This window comes from Lynx rufus, unplaced genomic scaffold, assembly GCF_022079265.1.
Source record: "Lynx rufus isolate CCGP_SWC_20201006 ecotype Redwood Valley unplaced genomic scaffold, mLynRuf1.p SCAF_16, whole genome shotgun sequence".
Lineage (NCBI taxonomy): Eukaryota > Metazoa > Chordata > Mammalia > Carnivora > Felidae > Lynx > Lynx rufus.
The window spans coordinates 13,856,329-13,869,935 of NW_025814830.1; the positions used below are offsets into that span (position 1 = coordinate 13,856,329).

General features: G+C 53.6%; 2 protein-coding genes across 3 annotated transcripts; one reads left to right on the forward strand and one right to left on the reverse strand.

Annotated features, from left to right (window-relative positions):
• Nucleotides 1-1,208: 1,208 nt before the first annotated feature.
• PROSER3 (proline and serine rich 3) lies at nt 1,209-9,857 on the reverse strand. 2 transcript variants are annotated; one of them, XM_047078218.1, is made up of 11 exons: nt 9,794-9,857; nt 8,669-8,765; nt 8,156-8,358; nt 7,208-7,329; nt 6,991-7,097; nt 6,229-6,311; nt 5,991-6,130; nt 2,733-2,908; nt 1,664-2,615; nt 1,494-1,575; nt 1,209-1,396 (listed from the first exon to the last, which is right to left on the reverse strand). In XM_047078218.1, exons 1-11 carry the CDS (start codon nt 9,802-9,804, stop codon nt 1,255-1,257), a joined length of 2,115 nt encoding a protein of 704 aa, XP_046934174.1. In that variant the 5' UTR covers nt 9,805-9,857; the 3' UTR covers nt 1,209-1,254. The 2 variants fall into 2 exon arrangements, with proteins under 2 accessions (XP_046934174.1, XP_046934173.1); XM_047078217.1 differs by having other exon boundaries at nt 6,991-7,100.
• Nucleotides 9,858-10,884: 1,027 nt separating this feature from the next.
• On the forward strand, nt 10,885-13,603 carry HSPB6 (heat shock protein family B (small) member 6). The gene is made up of 3 exons (XM_047078221.1): nt 10,885-11,199; nt 12,213-12,335; nt 12,451-13,603. Exons 1-3 carry the CDS (start codon nt 11,017-11,019, stop codon nt 12,628-12,630), a joined length of 486 nt encoding a protein of 161 aa, XP_046934177.1. The 5' UTR covers nt 10,885-11,016; the 3' UTR covers nt 12,631-13,603.
• The last annotated feature ends 4 nt before the right edge of the window (nt 13,604-13,607 follow it).

A 13,607-nucleotide genomic window follows, 5' to 3' on the forward strand; every position in this document is an offset into this window, starting at 1 on the left:
ATTCAGAAATTTCACTGAATTTTGACAAGTGCATACACCTGTGTAACCAAAATCCCTATCCAGCATGGCAACTGGACTTTTTACATGGAAGTCCAGGGCTCCAAAGCATACAAAAGGAGGGGGGAGATCAGGGGGATACTGTATCGTCTTGACTAATTTGGTTTAGAAAGTTAAAGCAGTATCATTTCCTCTGCATTCTATTCGTTGAGGCAGTCACAAAGTTTTATCCAGTTTCAAGGAGAAGGGACATAGAATCTACTTTTTGATGGGAAGCGTGTCAAATAATTTGCAGACAAAACAATAGGTTTTTCAATAGTCCAGGTGCCATAGCTTAGGCTGGGGTGAGGGCAGTGGAAGAATAAGGGGTTAAATTCCGGATAGATTTTAAAGGAATTGCTAGCCAAATTGACTGTGGGGTGGGGGAAAGAGAGGAGTCAGGAATGACCACATGGCTTTTGGCCTGGGCAACTAGAATAGAGCACAGGAAAACCAGAGTGGCAAGTTAGGGGGAAGATTGAGAGCTCAGTTTAAGACCTGTGAACTTTGAGACAGTAGGCATTGGCATGGAAATGGTGAGGAATGGAGCAGGTAGCGGAATACAGGAACCTGAGGTTCAGTGGCCCGGTCTAGGGCGAAGATTGAAATTTGGGGACTATTAGAATAGAGATGGGCTAGACATGCCTGAGAATGAGTACAGATAGTTAAAGGCAAGGACCTGGGACATGCTAAGGTGACAGGTTGGAGCAATGACAAGGTGTGACCAGAGAGGTGAGGAGTGGGGTGGGGCATTGGAAGGGTAAGGAGGAGGTGTTTCAGGGAGGGAGGTATCGGCACACTAAATGCTGCTTCTGGCTCAAGCAGGGTGTGGACTGAGGATTGACCATTGCCCAGCACTCTGATGACCCCCATTAGTTTCATACCCAAAGGACAGCCCTTTGGTCTCAGCTGAGACAGGAGGATCCACTCTGAGTTGAGAGTCAGCTAAGGTAAGTCCAGTCTTGACTGACATCTGTCCTGGAACCCCTCCCTGTCCTGACCTCAGAGAGGATTCCTCAGAGAGGAAACCAGAAGAGATTCTGTGCCAAGGGTCAGGAACCAGAGTGGGGTGGGGCAGGGCAGAGGTACCTCGGATAGGGGGAGGGAGGAAGCCATTTCTCTTAATTAGCACGACTCTTAGCCTTTCCAGAACAACTCTCAGAGAAACTAAGTAACTTGAAAAAAATATTTTATTGGGAAAAATACAATTTGTATAATTCAGCGTCGTCTGGTCTCAAGAGAAGCTCCTTCCTTTTGCAGTCGCCTCTCTGGGGACCTGGAAGGTGATCTGGTTGGAGGAGACCAAGTCGCTTGGTCTTCAGTGTGGTCCAGTAACAGCGATAACTGCGCGGCCACTTTCCTGCAAAAAATCCTGAGGTGGTTATGTGCTCAGGATTGGGGTCTGGGGTTGTGGATGGCTCTGGGAAAGGCGTGTTGTAGATCCTGGTGATGGTCACCTTTTTTGCAGCCTCAGCTCGGCCCTCTTAACTCTTAGCACCTGCAGTACAGGGTCGTCCTGGAACTCGCTGCCGTCAGAGTCTAGGGGAAACAGAGGGAGCGCCAGGAGGTTGACTCGTGGGGTGCTGGACTACTATCCAGATCTGGGCAGCCACGCACATCAGCTCACCCTCTGCAGCCTCTAGAAGTCGGGCGGCCTGGCAGAGCAGATCTGAGGAGGCGTGGTCAGCAGCGGACGGGGGCGTAGCCACCGCCTCCAGAGACCCCGCCCTGAAGGAAGGGGGCGGGGCCCCGATGCAAGCGGACACCTCCTTAGCTGGAGGGGGCGGGACTCTGGGTTTCAGATACCCAGCTTCAGCCAAGGGAGTGTCTTTGTCCTTCTTCGGCTCCGACATCGCTAGGGGGAGCTTGGCCTTGGCAATCCGAGACTCTGCTTTAGACCGACCAGGCGGGGTCTGTTCTTTGGGAAAATGGGATCCAGATAGAGGGGGTGTAACCTTGGTTTGGGGCTGTGTGGCCTTGACTTTCTGAGATTCAGTCTCTGCCAGAGGTGGGCCCTCAAGGTGAGGGGGCGTGTCCTCCAGGCTGTCCGGGAAAAGCCGCGCGGCTACTACCTGGCCCAGGGCGCCTCTGAGCTGCAGGCCAGGACCCTCGTCAGCTGCCGTGACTCTCCCAGCGGACTCGCGGCGCCGGGCTCTGCCACTCCCAGGCTTGGGGCCCTGCTTCTCAGGCTGGGCGGGGCAGCTTGGCGCAAGAGCGGGCGGATCCTGAGGGGCGGCTGGGGGCGGGGAGGTGGAGGCTGAAGGTGCCGCGGTGGAGGCCTGGGGCACCGGAGTGGAACCCGGAGGCGCAGGGGTAGAGGCGAAGGGCGTGGGAGGAATGGCCCCGAGAGGTACCCAGGGACCAGGCTGCGGGGCCCAGAAGAACCCATGGGGGCTGGGGCCCCAAAAGGTGTGTGGAGAGAACCCTGGCGGAATAGGAGGCCTCTCCATATAGAAGGCCTCCAGGGGACCAGGCCGGGTTACACTGCTCCAAAGTGGGACGCAATTAGGCTGGGTTCCCAAGGAAGCAAGGGACTCTGCAGGGGCAGCGGGAGCTTGTCGACAAACAGGGACAGGGACCTGAGATAAAGAGAAAGGGTAGAGGGATCCTCAGTTGCCTCCAGGCTCCTCTTTCCTCCAGCTCTCCTTAGCATCCCTCCCTCCAGCCCCCTCAAGCTCCTCCCTCCCCCATCTCACTGGAGTGGTGAGGGCAGGAGTCTGGGGTAGCACCCAGGTTCCATCACCCTGCCCTCCTCGAGCCCTTTCAAGCTTCCGCCGCTGCCGCCACTGGTATAGAATGTCATCCTCTGGACGCAAGGGTGCCTGGGAGGAGATCCGGGCTGGAGCAGGGATGGGGGCATGTGCTGGTGTTCCTGTGGGGTAAGCAGAGAGGGGCTAGGGTGATGAGCAAACCAAGGACAGTCTGTTTATATACCTTTTAACTGTACCAGAAAGTTATTCAGACAAGCTCTCCAGATAATGTCCCAACTCCTCATCCAAATAGGAAGTGAGAAAAGAAGCGGAGTCAGGGATAGAGCACTCCTGGGCTTCTCAAGCTGCCATCATACAATTCTTTATTCATCAGCAAGTATTTATTGAGCTCTTACTTTGTGCCTGGACATTATGGATACAGCAGTAAACAAGACAGATGCTCCAGAATCTGCCCTCTTCTCCCCCTCTTTTTTTTTTTTTTTTAATTTTTTAGACATTCATTTTTGAGAGGGTGGGGAGGGGCAGAGAGAGAGGAAGACATAGAATCCGAAGCAGGCTCCAGACTCTGAGCTGTCAGCACAGAGCCTGACATGGGGCTTGAACTCATGAACTGTGAGATGATGATGGCCAAAGTCAGACGTTTGACCAACTGAGCCACCCAGGGGCCCTTCACTTCTCCCCCTCTTTACTGCCCTTACCTGGGGCCAACCCAACAGGAACCTTTTCTCTTGTTTCTCTACTTCTGTCCTCCCAATCTATTTACCCTGCAGCCAGAGAGAGCCTGGGAACACCTGAGTCAGATCAGGGCCCTCCTGGATTAGAACCCTCCCCAGGCTGCACCTGTCCTGGTAAAAAGCAAAAGCCTGTGCATTTGTGGTTCCCACTGCCTGTCATGTTGTTCCCTCCTGTATGTACAGGGTTCAGTCCCTCAAATCCTTCCAATCTTTGCTCAGTATCACCTTCTTAGTGAGGTCTTCCCTGGCTACCCTATTTAAAACCACAACAACCCCCAGCCTTACCACTCCCAATCCTCTTTCTTGTTCCATTTTTCTCCTTAGTACTTTTCACATTCTAACATACTCAGTATGGCACTTCTTTGTTTATGTATCTCTGGCAGCTACACAAGGGCAGTGATTATTTGTCTGACCATTCTCATATCCCCAGTGTCAAGAACAAGGCCTGGTGCCACCAGTATCTGTGGCATAAATGCCAAACGAACTGATTATATTGAACTGCAGTGCCCAGACCCGTGCTAGGGATACCGCAGTGACTAAGGGTAAGGCCACTGGTTGTCCTCAGTTCAGTGGGGCAAATGGACATGGATATCATTCCGATCATTCAGAGCATAACTTCATCAATAATGATCAGTAGGGCTACCATTGTTTCTTAAAAGACCTGTCATTTGATGTTGCACAGAGACGGGGGGGGTGTCACCCTGGATCTCTCTCCCTCACTCCCCTCTATATCCTGTGACTCTACTTCCAAACCTGGCCACTTCCCTCTACTCTGCTCCTCAGGCTCTGGGCCAAGTGAAACTACCAGCATCTCTCACTAGGGGGTCAACAGCAGCCAGAGGGAGTCTGTTAATCCCCAACTTAGATCACATCCTTTCCCTGCTCAGAATCCTCCATGGCTCCCTAGTACTAAGATCATGACCAAATGCCTCCTGTGCCTACCTGGCCCAATGTAATCTGACTCCTGCCAATCTCTTCCACCTTACCCCACACTACTCTCACCCCCCGCATCCCTTGCCTTTTCTAGTCCATTGTCTGTACCATGTTCCCTCCCACCTCAGGTCCTGAGTACATGCTAGAGGGCTACTGTCTCCACCATCATTGTTCAAGTCTCCAGTTAGATAGCCCCTCTTCCCCGGAGGCCTTCTGTGACTTCCCAGCATCACAACCATCACATGGCCTTCATTTCTGCTTACATTTCACTTTTGTTTGTGGGGTTATATAGCTATTTTCTGCCCTACACTGACTATATTATGAGGACCATGAAGGTGGGACCATGTATGGTTGGTTCACTGTGGAATTGCCAAGCCCACTCACAGGGCCTCATCCACAACAGGTATTCAATGTTTTTTGTGTGTGTGTGTTTTTTTTTTTTTTAACACTTACTTTTGAGAGACAGAGCATGAACAAGGGAGGGGTAGACAGAGAGAGAGACACACGACACACACAATCTGAAGCAAGCTCCAGGCTCCAAGCTGTCAGCACAGAGCCTGATGCGTGGTTTGAATCCACAAACCATGGAATCATGACCTGAGCTGAACTCGGATGCTTAACTGAACCACCATCTAAAAACCATCAATGTTTTTTAGATGAAAGAATGAATACATTTCTGCAGAACAACTCATGAAGTACATACTAGTTTTACCCCAATTTTACAGATGAGAAAACTGAGGCTTAGGAAGGAAAGGTGAATAAAACGTGAGGTGAAGCTGAAAAGGAGCAAAGAATCAGACAAGGAGGCAGGGTCACGCACCAGGCACGAACGCCTGTCTGTTCACTGTGCCTGCCTGTCCCCGCTCACTTAAGCCCCATGAGACACGCAGAGCATCTGTTCTGTGCACCACGGCATCATCCCAGGACCTGGGCATGGAGTAACAGTAACAACAATGATGACAGTAGTAACCCAGGTCCTTCATCCCACCTCTGAAGTCTGAAAATTTCAGACGGCAGAAATGGAGAGTTCAACAGTTTGCATGCTTTAGCAGAGTCACACGATGTGAACAGCACTGCCAGGGGGCTGGGTCAGTACACCAGACTCAAACACATTAGCATTTCGCTGAACAACACGAAATTGCCAATATTCAACCACCTTTTACTTACAAAGACAGAGATTTTCATGTGGTTCAATGTAACACAACCATAGCAAAAATTGTACGACTAGTCACCCTAAATGAAATACACAGAGATCATAAACAGCCTTCATACTCTTTAGGTCAGATTTTGCATCAAATCAGGTATGGTGCCAAATTAGCAAAGAGCTAATTTCCGATTTTGGACATCTGTGTTCAGAACTGCAAATGGGATGCAGGGAGAGAGCCTGCCATACTAATGATAGGTACTGTTCACAGACCGGCGGTAAGCGCACCCTGCATTCATCGACTCATTTATTACCCCTGTTTTAAAGCTGCAGAAACAGAGGGGCCCAGAAAGGTCCCAGGTGACACAGCTGGTAAATGTCAGAGCTGGGATTCACATCCAGACTGCCCTCAATCGTGGCCTCAGAACTTACCGTGTGCCTTGGGGTCAGAGCCCTTGCTGGAGTCAGGGGTGAAGGTCATGGAGAAGGGAGAGAGGCCATCAGAGCTGACGGGGCATGAGGAGCCGCTGGCATCGCTAGGGCTGAGTGAGGAGGAGGAGACTGAGGCCTTGCTGTAGGGAGAAAGCAGAAGTGAGGCAACAGAGGTCTCAGAGGCAGTGGGCGGGGCCCGGAGCTGTAGGAGTGGGGACGATGAGGGCAGGGAAGGCACCTGCGTTTGAGCAGCCTGGCAGCTCTGCTCTGCAGGCTCAGCGTCTCCAGGTCCAGCAGGGGTGAGTTCCACGTGCTGAGGCTCTGTGAGGTGACAGGGGTCAGAGGCCAGCCCCCACCTCAAAGGGTGCTGGGAAAGGGGCTCTGGACAGAGGGCCCGAAGTCCAGTCTGCACTCCACCTGGTACCCTCACATGCTGGCTTAGAATCTGCTCCTCCTCCTCAGGGAAGGGGGACCCAGTGTTCCTCTGTGGATCCACCCCCGCCCATCCGCACCCCCCCCCCCCCAGTCATTGTTGTGGGAGAAGGGCTGACCTCACCTTCCTGACCAAGACTGGCTAATCGCAACAATCTGTCCTCTGGTTCCACAGTGATTGGCTCAAAGATGAACGAATGAGAGTAAGCCCTGGTGCTCTGGAAGGAACTATTGGAAAATCCTCCTCTTTCCACTAAGCTAATTATATAAGTTAGAAACCTAGAGCGAACTAAGGCTATCTTCGTGACTTCACGGGGAAAGCCTGCCTGAGATTGAACCCAACAAAGAGGAACAGAGATTCAAGAGAGTTGAGTTCCTCTTAATACCGTCCAAACACCTGGATCCAGCCATGCCTGAGAGCATATACATTTGGATTTCTTGATCGTATTAGCCAACGAATCCTTCTTTTTTGTTTAAGCTTCCTTGAACTGGGATGGACTCTAAGTCTATCCTAGGGCTGGAGCTGTCAGTTCAGGTACAGAGGGAAGGAAGTGGATGAGGATGTCACCTGCTTCATTTCCTGAAGGGGGGCCACAGCCTTAGCCTGAGATGTGCTCATCACCTTGGCAAGAGTTGAGACTGCTATGTCGGGTCTTCCTTCTGGTTCACGGGCTCCTGCTGAGAAGCCCCAGTTGACTTTGGTGGGGTATGAGGAATGTCTGCTGGGGACATTGATTGATCAGGAAAGGTTTTCAGCTGGGAGTGGATGGGACTGAAGCAGGTACCTGCTACAAGTTGACTGTTGGTGTCTGGAGATTCAGGCCGCAGCCACCAAAAGTCAGCTGGGCCTGCAGGCTGGCGTTCCTCTCTGCTTGTAGGCTGAGCCTGGCGGAACCGGTTTATGTACCTATGAGCATCAGAGAATGGGAGGTGGGTGAACGAGTGGAGCCAAATAATAATGACAATAACAGTCACAATAGTGACGTTTATCAAGTACCATGGAAGTACCTACTACTTGTCCCTCAACATCTGTTCTCCTTTCTTAAATAATAATGCAATATTATATAGGACTATATAAGACTGGACAGGTCTTCTACAGATATATTTATCAGGGATCCTTACAGTTTTATGGTCATGTAACTAGATTCTTGACCAACAGGGTATGAGGAGATGTGATTCTGGAAAGTGGATGTGGCTGGGAGCCATTTTGGTCCATAAAGGAAAGAGCAACAGCCTAGTGATGGGAGGCAACAAGATAGAAGGAACTGTGTTGTGTCCCTGACATCTCAACTAGGGGCTGCCATATCAGCCCTGGTTGCTTTTACCTGGACTGTTAGGTGAGGGAGAAGTAAATGTTCTCTTGATTAAGCCCCAACTAATTTGGTACTCTTTATTAAAGCAGCTGAACTTGTAGCATACAAATCCAAGTACTCACTATGTTATAGTACTTGTTATAGAAGCTTTATAGACAGTAACTCGTTGAAAGCTTAAGACAGCCCCAGGGGGATATATGTTATTAATATCCCAATTTACAGATTGAGGCCCAGATTGGAGGGTAAGTGACAGAGTTAGGATTTGAACCCAGGCAGCCTAGCTCCAGGGCACTTAATAACACACATGAAGTGTGGTTCTAAAAGTGCTGCATTAACAACTCTGGCTATGATGATTATTATGGGATGCCTGCCCCCTCCTGACCCAAACCCTTCTTTCCCTCCAGGGCTCCTGGTACTTACTTGGCCACCACGGACTCCTGGCTGTCAACCAGGGTGGGTGTTGGGGAGGCTCCCTTCTGTTCTTCAGTGGTGCTAGGTGGGGAAGGGGTCTCTGAGCTGGATGGCCAGGACTCTTCAAACAGCTCAGAGGAGTTGGGACCTGTGGCCAGAGCCTTAGGAACTTTGGGGAGCTTGGACTTCTGGGACCTGGACAGGCTCAGGGTCTAAGATATGGAGATGGGGAGAAGAAAGTGAGGGCTGAAGGGTCATCCCTGTAGGGGAACGAAGACACACACGAAGCGTGTCTCAGTCCAGAGGGGAGGAAACACATCCTACAATGGCAACAACTCAGTGATTGGGGCTATGACAGGGGATCCAGGTGACAGAGGACTGAGTAAGGGCAGAGCTGTAGGGAGGGCAGGAGGGACTGTCTCTTAATTTCCTACCCCTATCTCTCATCACATGTCCTCCTTCCCTCTAGTCACTCCCTCACCACTGGGCTCACATACAGCACTCTCTATGGGGTGTCCTCACCTTGGGGTGCCAGGTCTGGCTTCGGGATGGCCAGTAGTGGCTTTGATCCAGGGGAGTATCCTCAAAGGGGCTGTCTCCGACTGAGAAAACTGGCAGACTGCAAGGGGAGAGTAAGGCTGCAAGCGGAGCATGGTCAGTGCAGCCCTGTTAGGGGGTTGCGGGGTGGAGTCGGGTTGCAAGGTTGGAAGAGGAGGGCAGAACCATATTACAATTCCCATAGATTCCTGGAAGAGATGAACTATAATTCCCATGAAGTGCCACTGCACATTCAAGATAATGATACTAGAGGCTCGATTCCCACCAACCCTTGAAGCAGTCTCAGAAAACCAAGGAACTGCTAACTGGTGGCTCTTAACCCTAATCCAATCTAGGAGACTTTAAAAAAATACAGATGCGAGGTCCTCACCCCAGGCCAAAAGAATCATAATATCTGGAAGGAGGCTGGGCATCTGTATCTCTTTTGCATCATCCGTGACTTCGGCTCAGGTCATGATCTCACAGTTTGTGAATTCGAGCCCCAAGACTTGGTCTCTGTGCTGACAGCTCAGAGCCTGGAGCCTGCTTCCGATTCTTTGTCGCCCCCCCCCCCCTCTGCTCATGCTGTCTTTCTCTCTCTCTAAAAAATAATAAATAAAACATTAGAAAAGAAAAGAAAAGAAAAGAAAAGAAAAGAAAAGAAAAGAAAAGAAACAAGCCTAAAACTTATCACTGTACATTTCCCATAAGTCCTTGGGACACTGAGGAGAAAACAGTAAATGGACTACAGTCCCCGTAACTGGGCTCCACCTTAAGCAAGAAAAAGAAAGGTCAAAACCAACACCCATAGGAGTCTGGGGGAAATTTTAAAATTAAAACATTTAATTTCCAAGAGGACACTGGGCATCTTTAGAGGAAAATGAAAAGTCCTGGGGCCACTTAGAAAGCGGAACATAAAACGCTACGGGACCCCCGAGATGATGAAGTCCAAGGCTGGAGCAGCCAAAGGATGTGGGGCATCTTGGGAGTTGTAGTTCCAATGCGGTTGAGAAAGAGACTCCGGACCCTAGCAAATCTGACCCAAGGCTGTGTTAATCTCACTCTAGGTCCTCCCCAGGCCTCCTGTGGTCCCCGGGAAGGATCGCTCACCTGCGGTCCATCCCGCAGCTACCTGGGCGCTTCTGCCTGCTAAGCTCCTTCACTGGGCTGACCCCGCGCACAGCTTGGTCGCTTAGCAATGCCTTGTCAGGCCCGCCCCTTTCTGGGAGTGCCGACGCTAAAGAGAGCGGCCTCCAAAGCGACCAATGATGGAGAGGAAAATAAAAGTAATTGGAAAGGGGCCAAAGGGAGATGTCTCACAACTGGCTGTATTGTCGGTCTGACTTGAGAGAGCATGTTTGATTGGAGAATCGTAGCGTGCGGCAGTAATTGGCAAGGCTGTGGACCAATGGAAAGGATCTGAGGGTGAGCTCGCGGTTAGGAAGAGTTCCAAAGTACACTAGCTATCCAGCGGGGTGTTCTAGCCACGCCCCCTTTTGCTGCAGAAATGGACTCCAATATAACTACCGCTTTTCGCGTTGCAGAGCAATTAGAGAATCCGTCCCCTCTCTAACCAAAGCCCCTTCATCCGTCGGACCAGCCAACCGGTCCCGCGGGGTCATTAACCACTTCTGTCTTGCTGCAGGAGCAGCTGGTTGCACTAAGTGCCAGGCCTGGGCTGCTAGCCGAAATGGTGGGATCAAAATGAGCTATTTCGGGCCCGGCGCGCGGCCCCTGGGGGGCCAGCCTGGACTGTTCGTGCCCGCGCCCTCTGGCTGCTGCTCACCTGGCAGACCCCACTACTCTGGGCACCCGAGGCTGAGTCAGAGGCCCAGAATTAGGCCTGGCTTGCCGGGGGGCTGGGCCCAAGGCCCTGTTGAGATGGGAGTAGGGTCTGTTTTGTGTCCTCCTGACAGCCTGGCTGGCTATCACATTCCCTGTACCCAAGAATCTGCTCCTAAGACCGCCATCTACGTCATCCCCGGAGCTGCCTGCGGGGCGGGAATGGATTAAAGGGACTGCGAACCGCGCGGTGGCCCTGGGTCCCAAATACCGTGCTGTTCTACCTACTCGGCAAGGCTGCGCCTCCTCAGCCTTAGTTTCTCCCCTTTGGGAAATTGGGGGATCACCTCTGGCATCCAGCAGGCGCTTAATAAATGGCCAAGTCATTGTTGGGCTTTCTAAATAAGGCTCTATTAATGGCCGGCGCTGGCCGCGGTCCCAGTGTCCCCGGGCGGCCCGCCGAGGGGCGGACACAAGGCGTACTATAAGAGCGGCTGCCGCGCACGCAGGGGCACTGCGGAGCCTAGGGGCGGCGGCGGCGGCGAAGCAGGATGGAGATCCCCGTGCCTGTGCAGCCGTCTTGGCTGCGCCGCGCCTCGGCCCCTTTGCCCGGGCGCCTCTTCGACCAGCGCTTCGGCGAGGGGCTGCTGGAGGCCGAGCTGGCTGCGCTCTGCCCCGCCACGCTGGCCCCCTACTACCTGCGCGCACCCAGCGTGGCGCTGCCTGCCGCCCAGGTGCCAGGCCTGGGGGAGGGCGGTAACCCGGCCACTTCCAAGGCTTGGGGCCCCGGTCATCCTGAGGGGGGGGGGGGAGGGTGAGGCAGGCTTGCCCCCTGACTTTGAGCGGGGTGGAAAGTCCGGCCACTCAGAGGGGCTTCTAGAGTTGCCGGAGTATGGAATCTTAGCGGTCGGATTACTGAAGGGGGTGGGAGGTCCCTGACCCTCTGAGGAGGGGCTCAGCTCTGAGGGGCTGGAACGGCTGAGTCACTGATAGGGTGCGGCGGTCACTCCGAGGGGGAGCGTTGGTGGCTGAAGGAGACCGGTGATCCGGGGAAAAGGGGGCGCTCAGTCATTCTGAAGGGGGCGTGTGGGGTCCCAGGGACTCCTAAGGGGAAGGAATGTTTTGTCATTTTCGGGGAAGAGTTTGGAGACTGTATGTGGTGTCCCTCTGTCTCGAGACAGAGGAAGGGTCCTGTGACTTGAGAAAGGGGGGGCTGGCCACTCGGGGAAGTGGAGGATGAATACTGGTAACTGTTGAGGGCGTAAGCGGCCCCGTGACTCCAGTGGGAGGGTAAAGAGAAGACTCTGGAGGCTGGGGGAAGAGGCATCTTGGCAATTTCTGGTGGTGGTGGGGAGGGGGTACAATAAGGGCACCAGGAGTTCTGGGAGGAAGGGGGCTGGGGACTCAGTGTCCAAAGGATACGCTGGCTATGGGTCCTTGACACTGGAGGAGGGGGCAGGGTTACCCTGTGAGAGCCGAGGTCCCTGACTTTGCACAAGAGGGCCTCATCAGTCTGTGTGAGAGGAAAATCTGTGATTACAGGGGAGGGGTGATCCCAGCTATTCCGGGTGAAGACATCCTTTGGGGCTAGGAGTGGGAAGGGAGACTGCCCAGTTCCGGAGGCCTGGGGCAGGGGCAGCCCCGGAACGGGCGGGGGGAGGGGCCTTGCTGGGCCCTGGGAGCCTCCCCCCCTTCCCCCCCTTCCCCCCCCCCCCCCGCCCCAGCCATGACGATCGACTGTGCTTAGGTCCCGACGGAACCTGGGCATTTCTCGGTGCTGCTGGACGTGAAGCACTTTTCCCCAGAGGAAATCGCCGTCAAGGTGGTTGGCGACCACGTGGAGGTGCATGCGCGCCACGAGGAGCGCCCGGTGAGCCCGCTGGCGGGGGTGGGACCAGAATGCGTAGGCGGGACCCACCGGCCGGAGCGACGGGGTGTCTATAGGGAAAGGGCGGAGCCACTCAAATCTCTCTTTCTCTCTCCAGGATGAGCATGGATACATCGCACGCGAGTTCCACCGCCGCTACCGCTTGCCGCCTGGTGTGGACCCTGCCGCCGTGACGTCTGCGCTGTCTCCTGAGGGCGTCCTGTCCATCCAGGCCGCTCCCGCGACAGCCCAGGCGACGGCCCAGGCTCCACCGCCGCCGCAGGCTGCTGCCAAGTAGGCGGTCATGCCTGAACCCTGGGAGCCGCCTCTGGCCCCCTCTTTTAAAGCCTACCTGACTCCGCCCAGCCAGATGTCCTGAGCGCGCCAAAACCACCCACCCAATCTGGGATCCTACCCTGACCCTTCCCAACTAGGCTCTGCCCTGGTAACCTAGACCTTTCTACTGACGCTCCCACTCTCATACCCCCTCCAGCTTTCATACCCCCTCCAGCTTTCAACCCCCTGACACCTCCCTAGCTTCCAGGCCCTACAAGCACAACCCTTCAGCCTACAGTCTCCCAGCCCCACTGACCCCACTTTCTTGGCAATATAAACCCACTCAAAATTCCCTCCTCTGCTTCCTTCTGACTCATCTGTTAAAACATCTCCAAATCCCATTTTGATCCTTTCCCCACTCTGACACTGTGTTATGGTGTGGCCAGCCCTGCTCCCACCCTAGATCAGTCAAGCATAATCCCTCTCCACCCCTCAAATATCCCAGACTGCCCAGACCTCCCACCCCAGACCATCTGGGCCTGGTCCTCAAGACTCTGGATCCTTCCCCCTCGTTCCAACTGGACACTACTCCCCCTACCCATCTTGTGACTTGAAACCCCAGCCAGCCACCCCCAGACTCTTGAGACCCTTTTCTGACCCCCACCCCTGGACACCTATTTCAGGCCAAGCAGGACCCTCAGCCTCAGACTGTACAGACACCCACCCCATCTCCCCAGATTCTGCACAGATATCCTAAGCCCCATCCCCAACTCTACCCAGAACCCCCCAGTCATTCTGTCTTAACCCCTAAGTCTCCAACCACATATCCCAGGCAATCCACCTTCCACACACCTCCCCTTATTCTCCAAGACCCAACCAAGCAGCCACTTTTTCTTCGGTTCCCCACAATCCTTCTCCCTCCTTGAATTCCCTGCCACCCCTATCCCCTCATACTACCTAGGCCCACTCCCCGAATAAATGTGATAGAGCTGGTACCAA